At 36.8% G+C, this 15,291-nt stretch overlaps 1 protein-coding gene across 1 annotated transcript in view; it reads right to left on the reverse strand.

Annotated features, from left to right (window-relative positions):
* UBE3C (ubiquitin protein ligase E3C) overlaps window positions 1–15,291 on the reverse strand; it is a 168,544-nt gene that overhangs the window by 40,429 nt on the left and 112,824 nt on the right. The window contains exon 18 of the mRNA XM_084621594.1: window positions 11,670–11,917. Coding sequence (XP_084477720.1) covers window positions 11,670–11,917 — 248 coding nt within the window. The remainder of the gene's footprint in view (window positions 1–11,669; window positions 11,918–15,291) is intronic.

Consider the following 15,291-nt stretch of genomic DNA (forward strand, 5'->3'; position numbering starts at 1 on the left):
AAATGGGGTTGTGTGGAACTACTGACTTCAGATGTAATCACAGACCCATGTTTCCTTAACGTTCCACCAGGGTTATGCATATTAGGCCCTGCTGGGGTTGGAAAAATTATCAGTAATTAGGTTTGATGGGTATTCACCCACAGTAAGGGGCGGGGAGGTAAGCTCTGTTAATATTAAATTATATAAAACCTCAGGAGTTTGTAGATTACTATGGGTCAGTCCTTCTAGTAACTCAAAGTCATTTCAAGTTTAAAAATACTATATTTTCAAAAATAAACAGTGGTTTAACACAAAAATGAAATTTTGCAAGGGTTCATAAACCTCCATTATACTTATAAAATAAGAATATGCTGTAAGAAAAATCAAACAAACATTTAAAAACTATGAGTATTTGTAGGGTGTTTACTATGGTTGTGCTACATCCATTTTTATTTAAAAAACAACCAGAATTTTAAGCACAAAAAAGACATGCATTGAGATCTACAAGGCCCCCAGTCAGGAGAGGGTGCAGTAACACTAAGGATTGTTGTATATGGTGATCTACAGTTTAATTCTGTAAGATATACCTATAGTGATCTGGTTTTGATTGAACAGAAAAATATATGGTCACTAAAAATTAGACAAAACCATTAAGAGAATTTACTAAGACTATTTAAATTTTCACCCAAAGGGAATGTTTAGAGAAGGGTGCATAAACTCCTCAATTTATTAAGAGCTGTAGTGATCAAAGCACCTGCTAACTACAGACACTGAAGTTTGTTTGAAACAAAGAGTTAGGTTGGTATAAAATCCTGAGCTTTTTTGGAGACTGTCTTTTTATAACAGAAACCAGAATGGCTGCTGCTGGATTGCAAAACATGTTGCTTCTTTTAACTCTGAAAATATATATTATATAATCTTACTCTTTGTACACACTGTCCTTACTAATAATGATACATGTCTTTATTGCAGTGTGATCTGTTTAGTATGGAAAGAGCAATTTCAAGCTGTATTTCACCAGGGCAAAGTACAATCCCATTTGAACTATGGTTGCGCTTAATACTTTTTTTTTTTTTTTAAATGGAATTCAACAGGTTGTACACGAGTTTGGTACATTTGGGAAATAATACTAACTAAAATTTTGCTTGTTCTTTAACCCACAGGCCCAAATACACTTGTGGGGGGAAGATAACCATGTGCTATAGCACCCCTTTTCCCTGTGGTGGAAAGTAAATTTCTATAACTGGCTTTTAAATGTGTTTTTAAAATGGGTCTGTTAAAAACTTGGTTTTAATTATTAAAATGTTGTTTGTGATTTAGGGCATATGCAGGAGATAGGGGTGGGTTTTTTAAAAAGGGATTTTGTTGCAAACTTTGTTTTAAGGTATAGGTGCTGCCTCTGCTTAAGCACAATGTGTGCAGACAGTATGGGCACTCAGCTAGGATGCCCTAGCTGTAGGCTATGCTGCAGGTACAAAGAGTGTTCAGAAAGACACAGACTCTGCATGAAAAAAACCAGTTGCATGTCTGTCTAAAACTTTATGTGATAAGGATCAGTCTTATGTTGACATGGGGCACAAATGCAAAATGAGGTGCTGTAAGCAGAGTCAGGGTATCATCTCCAGAGATGTAAACAGTCACCTGTATTTTATGGATAAATGTAGAAAGCCTGAATGATCAGAAAAGTATCATTTTTACAATTTTAAATGCACGAAAGGGACAGGGTTGCGTGTGCCCAATTACATATTTGCTATGTCCCTAAAGCCAGAAAAATCCTGGGAGTTTACGGACAGCAAGTGTCTTTCTGCCTTTGTTAGGATGTTTTTTCAGAAAAAGCTCCAAGACTACTCATTCATAGTGCAGAATTCCAAAGGTTATGGCAAGTACTTCATTGTGGACAGCACTGATAATATAACGTAGTCACGTGCACAGTAGTTTACATGTTCACAATGAGAATTTAAACAAATTTTATTAATTGGCTGATTTAACACACTATTTTACAGCAGACTGCGAAAAATGGACACTATGACCCCTGCCTATACAGGGGTCTGAGCTGCCTCACTCTTCCGTTTTGTTCAAATCCAAGGTCTGGTCTTGAGAGCTGTGTCTCACGCATGAGCAAAAACAGCTGATGCATGACAGATTTACCCACACAGGGTTCTCAAAGGCATTGTCGAGCTGTCAAGAGATTTTCAGAAAAGAAACAGCTGTAAGTCTGCTGTTTTTTAGATTTATGCAACCCCAGATCAGTTCCGACTCATTAAACCCCATCCTTTTTATAGTTATTTACCTGAGCAATATCTTTTGATGAGCCACGTTTCCCTTCCTCCATTGGGGTGAATGCTCGGTGGCCATCACACTCGTCAGTCTGCCTCATGAGCACTCCGGTCTCGGGGTCAGGTCCCAACATATCCATCAACAGCTGGACTAAAAGGCTCCCCTCGACAGCTCCCTGCTCCTCAGAACTCTTGCTGATGTAGCGCTTTCTCCACAGGTGACTGAGCGGCCTCGGAACTAAAACGAATTCCATAATTCTCATGGGGGTAATGAAGGAGGCCATGTTTCCCCTTAGCATTTCCACGATTTCTGAAAAACATGCTCTTGAAAGTAGATGGCTTCCTCCACACAGTGATGGGGCCTCAGGGGGTAGTGCTGCCGATGGGCAAATGCTGAGCTCCACAGTTTGAGGGTTCTGGCTTAGACTCTTGTGCTATACCTATTTCTGATTGGTACGTTTCCCTTCCAGGAGGGCTTAAGGGGGTGAAACTCATGTCAATTGGTAGAGGACTGTGGGAGGTGTTCTTAGAGGGGTCACACGTCCCTCTTCTGGACAGGTCTCCATGCCCCTGAACTTGCTCTTATTTGTCATACTCACTCTTGGGGAGATGCTACGGGGCTGAAACCCGTTCTGATTGGCAAAGGGTGATGGGAAAACTTCTAAGAGGGATCACACACAATCCTTGTTTCTAGTCATGTGTCAATCTCGACTCTGAAAGTAATATCCCAGGGATGCAGTTTCAGGTGGGTGGGGCCTTAGGGGTTGGGGTCAATATCTGATTGATGTTGTGCCCCTAGATTGCTATGTCATTTGCTTTTCTTGTTAGGCATACAAATTCTGCACAATTGAAAAAATCCTAGATGAACTGATAGTTACTAAACTACTACGTTGCTAGTGTTGCTGACTGAAGTTCCAGTGATCTGTTTTACAGAATTTTCTGGCTTCAAGTTTAAACAAAATTTGATGGGAAGTAAAATGAGAATGTGGAAGTAAATTAGAAACAAAGTTTTACTTTTACGATCTGAATTACATTCTTTTAAAATTAGTCCAGTTATCTGTTATTTATCTAACCTCTAGACACACTTTATCAAGATAAATCAACATGTATTAATATCAGTAATCTGGTCATTTTAAATAAGAATTCAAATACAATGAAGAATTCATTTCAGTAAATATTCTGAACTTGACTTAAATGGACCTAGGTGTTTCCAACTGTGAAAAAAGATCAGGATGCCATTACCACATACTTTTAACTGTTTATTTATTTCTTGTCCAGGAACCTGATTTAGAGGCAATAAAATGCAATAAGTACACAAACCAGAAACAGAATCATCTGCTAATGGAACTTTTAATTGATAAGTGACCACTGACATGAGGTAATTCTTTCCATGTAGAGCTGCTTGCAGAGACCTTTGTGCACTTTATCGGTAAACAATCACTAACATAAGCATTAAAGAAAATTTAGATACATTATGACCCAATAAATATCACAATCAATCAATATACTCTTTTCCCTCCTAAAGATTTAGTGTTAAAATACCACATTTTAGTAGCCTTTTAGTGCTGGACATATATTTACAATGTTGGTACTAAGTTGAGTACTTTGTAATCAAAAGATAATTGGTTATGTTAAGTAAACCAGCACACAAAGGAATTAGCTGGTTGAATAACTATGTTAGAAAATAAGTTCATACCAATGTATGTAAATATTCATAAACAGGCTGAGCACCTCCTTTAAAATATCTCAGGAGTTGCATATATTCTGTCACAATTAATGGAATATGCAACTTCCATACTCTTATTTTGGTGATTTACTATTTTGACCCTTTTAAACAGATCAGGAAACTTAGGGAAAAAATGATCTGCTAAAAAGAGATATTTTTCTTTTCTGAACAATCTTTTAAACTGCTTACTTCTCTTTTTAAAGTCATCGTACGGAAGATTCATGTCATTTTTGACCAAACACAAAAGTACCATGAGTTTAAGCAATACTTGACTCCTTGATTCCATTTTGTTGTTTGGAAATAGAACTTTGGAAATGATTGAAATAATGAGTTTGCACAAACAATCTACTTGTTTGTTAGCATGCTAATTCCACACCCACCTTTCTGGGAATTAATGCTGGTCAATGGAGCTTGCACTACAAATGAATAATACAGTTGACTGATTTAAGCCAAACCAGAGTAGATCTTTACTAAATGGACAAAACTAAAGGGAAAAAAGTATAGCCTACAAATTAGGAAAAAATTCTGACAGAGAAAACAGGCAGAAGACAACTACCACGATAATGTATGGTGACACTATGGGCGCTACAGCAGCACAGCTAGTGTGCCATAACTTAGACACTTCCTACAGCAAAAGAAGGGGTTTTTCCATCACTATAGGAACTCCACTTCCCCATGTGATGGTAGCTAGGTCAATGGAAGCATTCTTCCATCAACTTAATTGTGCCTACACCAGGGGTTAAAATCAGCATAACTACACCACTCAGGGGAGTGAATTTTTCATGCCTCTGAGCTCCACAGCTATGTCGACCTAACCTTTATGTGTACACTAGGCCCACATGTGGTGATTGAGGCACAATGATTTTAGCTATTAAAATGAATAAGTTTAACTGCTATCTCTGTAGTCTTTTCCTACTCTTTCTTTGTTTTCCCTATTCGTCTTTTTAGTGCAGGGAAGTATGCATGTGTGTGTTGTTTAAAACTCATTTACTCAAAGCCTTCATATGTATTCTGTACATGATTTAGGAGTTTAGGCCATAATCCAATATGCACTGTAGCCAATGGACAGGGTCCGATTGATTTCAATGGGTTTTATATTAGTCCCTAAGACAATAAAAAAGCATTTTAGTTCATCTGTAAAGAAATAGTGTAAAGGCCAATAAGATTAAAATTGGACCTATGGATAATATCTTGCACAATAACAAATGAACTAGTCTATAATCTTTCTAGTTTTGGATTAGCTGTATTTTCAGGAATTCTGCACATTGTATATGAATCCTTAATTATAAACAAATATGCAACCTTGTGCACTATTTATCCCATTAGGTTCGTCAATTAAAATCACAAAGCAAACTCTTCATATTTCAGAAATGTAATTCATTACATTTCATTAGAATCAATAATTAATTTTTCCCTATTTCAATTTGATTTAGTCATATGCCATTTAGCATTTGACCCAATACCTTTTCATTCAGTAGTTATCTAATCTTACTGAAAGATACAGCTTTAAAACTTCACTTGTCAAATATCTAAGCTTAATATAACACTCTTAGATCTCATTGCACATAGTCCACCATAATCAGATCACCACATATATTAAAAAAACTATAGTATGTTGTGCAATCAAAGCAACTGAGAAAATACCTTCTTTAATATGCATCAATATAATGCCCACAAGGCCATAAATTATTTCAGTCCTAAATTAATATTAATTGCTGTGATTGATCTTTATCATAGATTATTAACAATGTCCCTGCATACTATCATCAAAATATTACTACCAATTTTTAAAAAGTTTAACATCTTTTCCTCTCTACCTAACATGTCCTCAGAATGCTGCTTTACCACTCATTTAGTTCCCATACAGACAGGCTTTCATAATTCAAAGCAAGCAAAAAACAAACCCTTCATTCTGTGACCTGCCACCTTTCTAAGAAATAGGATACACCATGACAAAACAAACTCAAACTTCTTTTTACAAATCTTCAGTGTCTTCAGAGGACTTTTGGTTCTGATTTCTGCAAAAAAGCTTCACATTGATAGATCACACAAATGAATCAGGACCACCGATCCATGGCTCACTAGTCCTCATCAATGGTCTAGAGGCAAAGAGCACAAATAGAGGAGATAGCTCATTCGGTCTTGGGAACCAGTTGTGTGTAAGTGTAATGGAATACTAGTGTCTGAAGCAATCAAAAATCCTGTCAAAGACATTAGAAGTCACACATGACAAAACAGTCTTATATTCAGAACTATCAGACCTGCTCCAAAACGGAAGTAGTAAGAAACCATAAAAGTTCTAGTTCCAAACATGAGGACTAACAAGTTCACTTCTGTTCAACAATCTTTCAGCCACATCTCTAAACTAGCTAGTGATTCTGCATAAGAATGTAACAACTAAAACTGTCAAAAATCCCGTCTTTTATAATCTAGTGTATAATGTCAAGGTTCCAAATTATATATTTTGACTATTTATCCCTGACAATTCTGATTTCTGATCCTTCTTTGGTCATTGACTGTGAACCACTTCACTTTTCTGCCTCAGATTCCACTTCTGTAAAATGGGGGCTGTTATAGTTATAAGGATGTTGTAAGACTGATTTATGTTTTCAAAGCACTACGTCAGTGCTAAGTATTTTTATAAGGGGTGTATATTTAGGTTGCCTAACACTTTCCATTATTAAAAAAAATTGTAACCTTTTTTGAGAAGCTTTAACACCTCCATGTTTGCAGCAGATCTTTGAAATTAATCAGATAGAAAGTTCTTCGGCTACAGAAGTGACTTTTCACTGTCCCATGAAATTCCATTCACATTTAGCTGATTTAGAAACTGTCACAAATCACCATTTTCCTTCTCTTTCTTGTGTTGCTCAAGAAAATTTTGGCAGCCTAACAAAACAACTGAACAGTAACATTCTAAAGAGCCACACTGCTGCCAAAGCAGCAGAAACTGTACTGGGAAATCTAGGAGCTGACAGAACAGCGGTTGTGGAAGGGGAGGGAAAGGAAGCTAAGCCAAGCCATATACTTCCACTCCCCTTCTCTCCTATCCCCAGAGCACATGATAACAGCATCCCATTCACAGCTCTGGAGGCAGGACAAGGAACGGGAGCGTCTCACCTCGCACAGAGGAGGACAGAAAGAGAGCTAGGCTGAGCAGGATCCCCCTTAACCTTGGATAGTCCATATCACCGGCAGTCCACCCCCCTCTGAGAGATAATAGCCTTCTCCTACTGCCAGCTAATGTAGTTAGTCCTGTAGCTCAAGTGGTAGAAGTCTGTGCTGCAGTGCTAAAGGGTCAAGATTCAAACCCTGCTAATAATGCATAGTTTTTACAGTTGTACACAGAAGAATTATTTAAAAAAAAACTAGGCAATTACTTATGATCGACAATTATTACTTTCCACAGGATCGCCGCCCTGACTCATTCAGTGTACAGATTAAATGCACAAAGGGGCAGAAATAAATTTGCATGGGCAACTGTAAATCTTGCATTTCCAAACTTTCAACTGCTTAACTTTGCAACCTAAATAATTAACAGGTTTTTGGTAGCAATTTTGTAATTATCTAGATTTAAAGAGCTTCAAAATATAAGATTTAGAAGACATTTTATTAATCCTTTGCCCAATTTTATTAATCAATCAAATAGCATTGTGGATATATGTTATTAAAAAACCTCTGACAGGAAACAGAAAAAAGTAAATCCGGTTATGAATCTACACAGATCTACAAAGTCAAACACACTTCGCTAATAGCACTGAAGGGTTACTGGGATACATAGAATTTATGTAAATTATTAAATTTTAATGTATTTGTTTTCTGATAACACTGAAACTTTTTAAGTGAGAGTTTTCAGTGGCAACACTATCTTTTGGTTTATGCAAATAAGAAATTGCTGTGCATGCCTGATTGCTTCCTTTGCAGTATTCCTATTTTATTTACAAAAAAGCTTTTAATAATGTACTACTGCTTTTAAATAATTCTGCGCAAATGCATAAAATGAAGCATTTCTGGAAATGGATGAATGACTATTCAATAATGTCTAACTCAGACCATAATACTGGCAGGTACTGAATAGTAAGGCCGTGCCTTATCTTTCTGTTTAATGAATCAGCTCTCTAAACATGCCAGTAAAAAGGTGTCTCTGCACCTGGGTAGAGCTAATTATTAAATAACACTGTCACTTCATACCTTATGCAAACATACTGCAAATACAACAATAATCTATGCCTTCAAAATGTTAAATGATATATTCTCTGATTTCAAAGGGCAAAAACAAAACACTTGTTCTGATAGAGCTCTTTCTAAACAAAGGACAGCATCACTTTTTCTTTGTGACTTCTCATGCCCTTATATTAATATTTAAGATGCAATCACAGAAGTGCTGTTAACTGATAATAAATAAAATTAAGGGTCCAATATTGCAATCAGTTTGTGGAAAAATAGTTCCAATAAATACAAGCATCTCCCAACCCTGTCTGCTCCCAGATCAACTCCAACTTCTTTTGGAGCTCCAAGAGGCACCTTTTGAGCACTCAAAAGAAGAGACTGCAGGCAGCTTTTAAACAATTGTGATTCCTCCCACCCTCCAGCCCCCAACAAACTTATAGTTGCTGGGCTCTGCAGACCAGGGAGAGAACGAAGTCATGAATCTATAGGCAGGTCAGACCTACAATATTTTCCATAGTTCAGGGCTATTTGGATGTGAGGTTTGGCTTCGGCCCACTCCTAATTATAGTGTGTCCTTCAAAAATGGATACGTTGCTTTAATGCAAGTGGCTGATTTGGAGTCTTCCCTGTTTCACAAGTCTTCATGTAGTGATCATTTGGATATTCTAAAGGTGGAGGGTTGCCCAAATTAATTTTTAGACCAGAATTCCATTCTTTTGCTATTTTTAAGAGGGCACTGTCGGGTTAAAAACAAATGTTTAAAAAAATGTTCTTACTTGCATTAATGATGTCGTTTATTAAAACTGGACCATTGTTCCAAAAGTTTACTTTTCACAGAATTTTTGCATTTTTCTAACCCGTTTTTAGTCCATGTATAATATTTTTTTTTATTCTTATGCACTGAATTATTTTTCTTCCAAAAAACCTGCTTCCACAGAACTTTAAAAAAAAATCATACCAACATTTCTGTGAGTTAATCAATGGCATAACACTTTGTTTTTTTCAGTCCTAAATTTTGGACCAATTGACCTGGCAGTGGTGTAACTTCCCTACTCTGCTCACATACATTGCAAGTGGGGGCTCAACTCACCACCCCTTGTACACTTGTGGTTTTGTGCACACTCACTCCTGTGCACACATTTTTCCAGCATCTGGATAGTCTCACGAAGTAGAGAAGGACTAAAAATACAGAATCCATCTGAATGCATGATGAAAGTTTTCCTTTAAACTCAAATATGGAGAGTAAAATTTTCAAAATCGGAGACTTCAGAGCCTTAATCTCATTGAAAGTCAATGGGAGTTTTGCACCAGTCCCAAAATTACTTTTGAAAATCGGATACTAGGTGCCTTTAAAAATTTACCCAGAGTTTTACCAATTAAAACAATAGCAATCATTGCTATGTTTATGGTTGAAATACAAATGCTCAAAATTACTGGTTAGAAGTCCCTGGCTTTAAAGAATGTTAACAAGAACTATACTCAATGCTCTTTGTAACGCACTCTCAATACCAGAGCTGGCCGGAAAACAGCAACAAATTTTAGCAGAAGTCATAGTGAAATTAAGCTCCCATTTCTCATTAAACTTTCATTTTCATTACCAGCTAGCTACATTCAGCAGTAATTTATTGTAGTTTGGCTTTCCACAGCATCAAAATCCAAAGCCTCCAAAATATGGTACCAAAATTATAACACAGATGCACAGTAAATGATAAACTCAAACATTGTGAAAGTTACTATATAAATAATACTCCTTATCAGCTCCCTTCTATGCTAAATTCTTCATGAACATCCTCATTACAACCAAACAACTGGCACCCAAATTTTTTCCCTTTTAAAAATAAAAATGAAGAAAGATTTTTCAGAGCTGTGTTGAGGATTAGCTATGGAATACTATTGCCAGTGCAAGATGTACAGCTAAATTCCTGGAAAACAGCTCTTTACATTTCTCAATATATTCTAAAGGAAACATTTCCTTTTCTCTCCACCCTCTGAACTATCAACACAGTCAATACCTACACATGCAATTGGGTATCTATCTACTTCAGTTACTTAAAGTGTGGGCCAAAAACCAGAGAATTAAAATATTATTTCCTCTATAGTACGTGGCACTAAAATTTAACACATTATTTATTATTGGTAGTACTGTACCCCCAGACATGGACCAGGACTCCAGTGTGCTCAGAGCTGTACAAACCAAGAACGTAAGGACAGTCCCGACGCCCCCAAAAGCTTACAATCTAAGACAAGAGAAAATAAAAGGATACAGACAGATGGGGGAGCACAAGGAAACAATGAGACAAAATTGGTCAGCATTATAGGCAGTGGTCTCAGAACACCAGCAGCCTAATTGATGTCAAGTTTTTTGAAGGCATCATAGAAAAGGAGAGTTTAGAGAAGGGATTTAAAGGAGGATAATGAGGTAGCTTTGTCATTGTTTACAGTGACCTCCACCCAAGAAAGAAGCAGCACAGGAAAAAGCACAAAGGTACTTGCTTGAAAATTTAACAAGTGGAAAATGAAGACTGGCATCATGAGCCAATCAGAGGCAGGAGTCAACATCTCAATAGCAAATGAGAAATGATATTTCAGGGTGGGGACCGGCTGCTAAGGGCCTTTAAGTGAAGATCTTTCCAACAGCATTCTGAATGGATATGAGGGGGGCAGGATTCCATTTGTCAAGGAGAAAATTAAGCTGCAGTAATTGAGATATGTGATGATGAGAGCCTGAATGAGAGTTTTAGCCTGGATTGATAGGGAAGGTTTGTATCTTAGAGATTTTATGCAGAAAGTGTCTGCAAGATTTAGTCTGGATGTAAGGACCTAGAGAGAGGTCCAAGTCAAATATGATGCCCTGGTTGGAATCCAATAATGAGTAGGAAAAGAAATTGAGAACGAGAACTTAACTCAGTATTACATTATGCACCTTTTCTGTATGGTATCATTAGGTCACATTGGTTAGAAATGATCAGAGCAACAGTTCTGAAATTTAGCAATGTGCCTCGTGTAACCAAAAACCTGCTAATTCCTGCAAATATTCATTTCACATAACTGGCATGATGAAAAAATATTTGCAGCCAAACTCTTGAGAATACTGTAGTTTCTAAAACCCTGATACACAATGACTTGTGCATGTGAGTACTTCCATTGGCTTCAATGAGACTAACCTCGTAGTTAAAGCTAAATATGTAATTCAAAGCTTGGCTGGATTGGGACTTAATGCCTCTAATTCTCTTCTCATTTCAACTGTATAACTATCATTAACATTAATGAGAATTATGCAGGTGCATCAATAATCTAGCTATACAGCCAGTGAGTAAATAAAGTGGCAATATTATTTACATTACCCTTAAATAAAAATATTCCCTTCCCTCCAAACTGACAAAGAAAAACATTAAACTTCCCCAACTTACTCCTCCTTTCTTAAATTTACTTTTTTAAAAAAGCTTCCACTGTAAATTATCTTTTTACTCCTACTGTTATGTATTGTACAACAATAATTTTTTTTTAAAAGTTTTCACCTTTCCAAGCATCCTTCCTAGGAAGTAATAGTGTCTGGCATAAGAATCTCCAACGAGCATCTGTGCAGCAGGGTTGGGGTAAAGAAGTCCTTCATTAGTGGTCTTAAAAAATCCCTGGTTAGGATTAAATCCTGATTTAAGCAGTTCATTCAGAAATTCTCTAAAAATTCCACCACCATCAATACCAGCTTCATCCAGGCCATGTGCGTTAAGTAAATGAACACGAATTCGCTTTTTCAGATCAGGTTCTGGGGGGAAAAAGTTGAGAAGAAAAGTCACATACAAGAACCTATACAAAGTTTGTTTCAGGGAAAAAAACACACACACACACTACATTTAGATGTCAGTACAGATATATAAGTGTATTGTGCTGTTGCAGAAATCTATTATTGGCTTGAGTTTGAGATGGCTGCATTACTCAAAAGCAGGGAAGTAACTTATGAATAATACAGCTCATCCCAAATGAATCCTACGAAGACTTCATACCAAACCACCTGGCCACATATACTGTTTATAAAACTTATTTTACAGAAAAACTATTGTACACAAGTTTTATAGAGTAACAGTGGTACCATTTCGGGTGTCTCTCCACCTGTCAACCGAGTCTCCTTTTGCATAATAAATTAAACTATAAGGGCCTCAAAGGCAGGGAGAAATTATAGCAACCTCCATGAATTTTTTTAAATAGCTACTCTTTACAGAATAACGGTGGAAGTTTAAGACCCAATATCTTCCAATTTAGCAGGTTTAGAAACAAATGCTGTGTATCCCACTAGAAAATAGGACTGTCCAGCTCCTCCACTAGATAAAACATTTTTAGTCCAGATGCATGGTTCATGAAATACTGGATCTTAAATCTGTCACTAGTTCAGGGCTGAATATTATCCATCCTGCACCTTAGATCTTAGTCAGGGTTTTTTTTTGTTATTTTTTTTAATTAAAATGGAAGGCTGCTGTTTGAAAGCTGCTCAGAGATTTGGAATATCAGCAGTCAACTCAGTGAGATGATTTATGAGACCAAGTCCAGTTGACAAAGTGAAAAAATATCACATACTGTACACACACACACCCCTACCTGACAGGTGTGGTGTGTGAGTGACACTGATCATGCCCCTTCAAACCTCCTTATCTGTACTCTTCAATACTCTTCACATTAAGTTCCTGATCCTGCTATTTGTTGCAGGTGGATAGACTGCTGTGCCCATATATAGCCCCAGTGAAGTCTTCACAGGACAAAATTGGGGCCTAAACCACCTCTCTTACTAGGAACACTTGACAGCCAGTTGTAAAGAGCTAGATTTTTTTTCTTTCCTTTTTTAAAAGTCTGCCTGAAAGTTTTCTTTCTTCCAAAATTATTCCTACCCAAAGCAGAGGATGTGCATTATTCAGTCCAGGACCAACACAGGTGTAAGGTTTGAAATTTCATAACATATAATGGTTGGAAACAGGAGATTTATTCCATTGCACTGGGTAGAGTTCTAATAGGATACATAACACTTGCTCCTAGGCCTGTCTAGATTATAGACCTTAAAAGTATAGGATTAACTAGGTATGTGTCAGAAGGATTTCTTACATTTCATTAGCTGTAATGAACTGTGGAAAGTTGGACTCAGGGTATTTAGGGAGCCAGGCTTTACAAGGGAGGGTACGAAATATAGTACCCATTATTTTTTCCTCTCTAAAACATTTCAGAAATCATATTTCTATAAAACATGTAGCGTATATATGAAGCACAATCAAGCGGGAAGAAGGATATAAACTTTTTCATCAGCACTTGTTTGAGCCGACTCATGTCATTCTGTTGTTGATCAATGTGACCAATACCAAACAAATGCTGATAAAGCTTTATTCCATTGCAATACGTACTGTATATAGCACATCACATATGTAGGTAATATTCATGGGATAAATTGCAGTATCTTGTAATAAACGCCAGCTTTACATGCATTCTGCCCAAAAGTCCATCTCACTGGAACTACTGTTAACATTCCAGTTCTCTGAGCAACTTCACTCCAGCTACTTAACCAAAAAAAAAAAAAAAAAAAAAAAAATCCACTAGTCAGAAAAATGTTTTCTGCTTTCTCCCACTACAGAAGGCCCTCTTCCACAAAGTCATATTGGCCTGAGACGTAGAATGGGCAGTGTTCAGCTTGGTACCAATGACAGCTGTAAGGTCAATACCTTATGACGATTCAGAGATAGAAAAGGGTGGAGGAGAAAAAATAGTCCCAGTAAAACTTTCAGAAACTCAAACAATTCTAAAATAATTTTTCCACAACATATATGATGACATCTACAGTATACGTGTAGGTGTGGTATGGGGTCAGGATTTTATCAACACTTGTTTGATGTGGCCTGCATTATTCATGACTTTGCCACTCATGATCTTGAGGTAGTCCTATTAATACATATAAGGGGTCTTTGTCTCCAAAATCTCAAATCCATTTCACTCCTATTTTTTTAAATGATCTAGACTGAGTAAGGTACCACTGAAGCATTACTTTATAATGATTCTCTTTTACTTGAGTGCATATGGAAAAACTGGCTGCCTTCTTCCAAAATCAATGCCCATTGCTCTTTTGTGATCTCTTTTTTTATTGATTACTCCTAAACCTCATCTATGTGCACTCAATCTTCCAGGTCCATTGTAATCAATTCAGTCTATGACCCTGAAACTATCCCTGTTACAGTTTCTAGGAATTTCTTCTTTTCTATACTGCTACACTATATCTGAACCACACCGAATCTAACTAGAACTATTCCATGCAACTAAACAGACTCAAAAATAAACAATGAAAAAAAATATATAAATAAAATGTTTATCACCCACTATAGCTGCTGTTGATTAAACCAGATTCCACATGTACAGCGTTTTCGACTGAAACTGAACAATATTTAAATATATATATAGAGAGAGCACATTAAAAACATTTTCCTCCTCCTATTGCAAAAGGGGAAGGGAATGTGAGGTAGGGGGTGGAAAATAGTCTATAATAAGCATGTAAACAATTATTCTGTGTTTGGAATGTATCCATATCTGGCATGGAGGGGTCACCTCTAGGGGGTCAAAGGATAGTTCAAACTCCATGCTCATTCTGTGTCTTCAATGATATTACCAACAAGTGTGTCAATTGATAATACATGTGACAATAGTTTGGGGATAGTAACCCTTGTCCATCTGGAAATGGATGAGACCACCTATTTCATAAAGGTCAAACAGCCATCATCAGTAACCGCATCTGGTCACTTCTGATGTAGTAATCTGAGCTTGTAAATTAGAGGTGAAAAACTTCATACCATTACTAGAACCCCTTCAGTGTAAATGGCTTTTAGTCTCGTTTGACTCATAGACAGTGATCTTTAAAATGAAAACAGGTTATACATGTATTGAAGGGAAAGCAACAATAATATGAAGACTTACTTAGCCCTTTTATCCACAGAATTCAAACACATTTTTAAAAAGTACATAAAAGTAAGAGTGGAGCAAAGAGTGGGAAAAAAAGTCCGCAAATATTAGTTCAGATTCAAAAATAAAGTTTGGTTTGACTCTGTTCTTGAACCTTCTTGTTTGCATTCTGTGACCATAGGAGAACTGAAGCTTTAACAGAGTGAATTCTTGCAA

The sequence above is a fragment of the Lepidochelys olivacea genome, assembly GCF_965140295.1.
Source record: "Lepidochelys olivacea isolate rLepOli2 genome assembly, chromosome: 2".
Classification (NCBI taxonomy): Eukaryota; Metazoa; Chordata; order Testudines; family Cheloniidae; genus Lepidochelys; species Lepidochelys olivacea.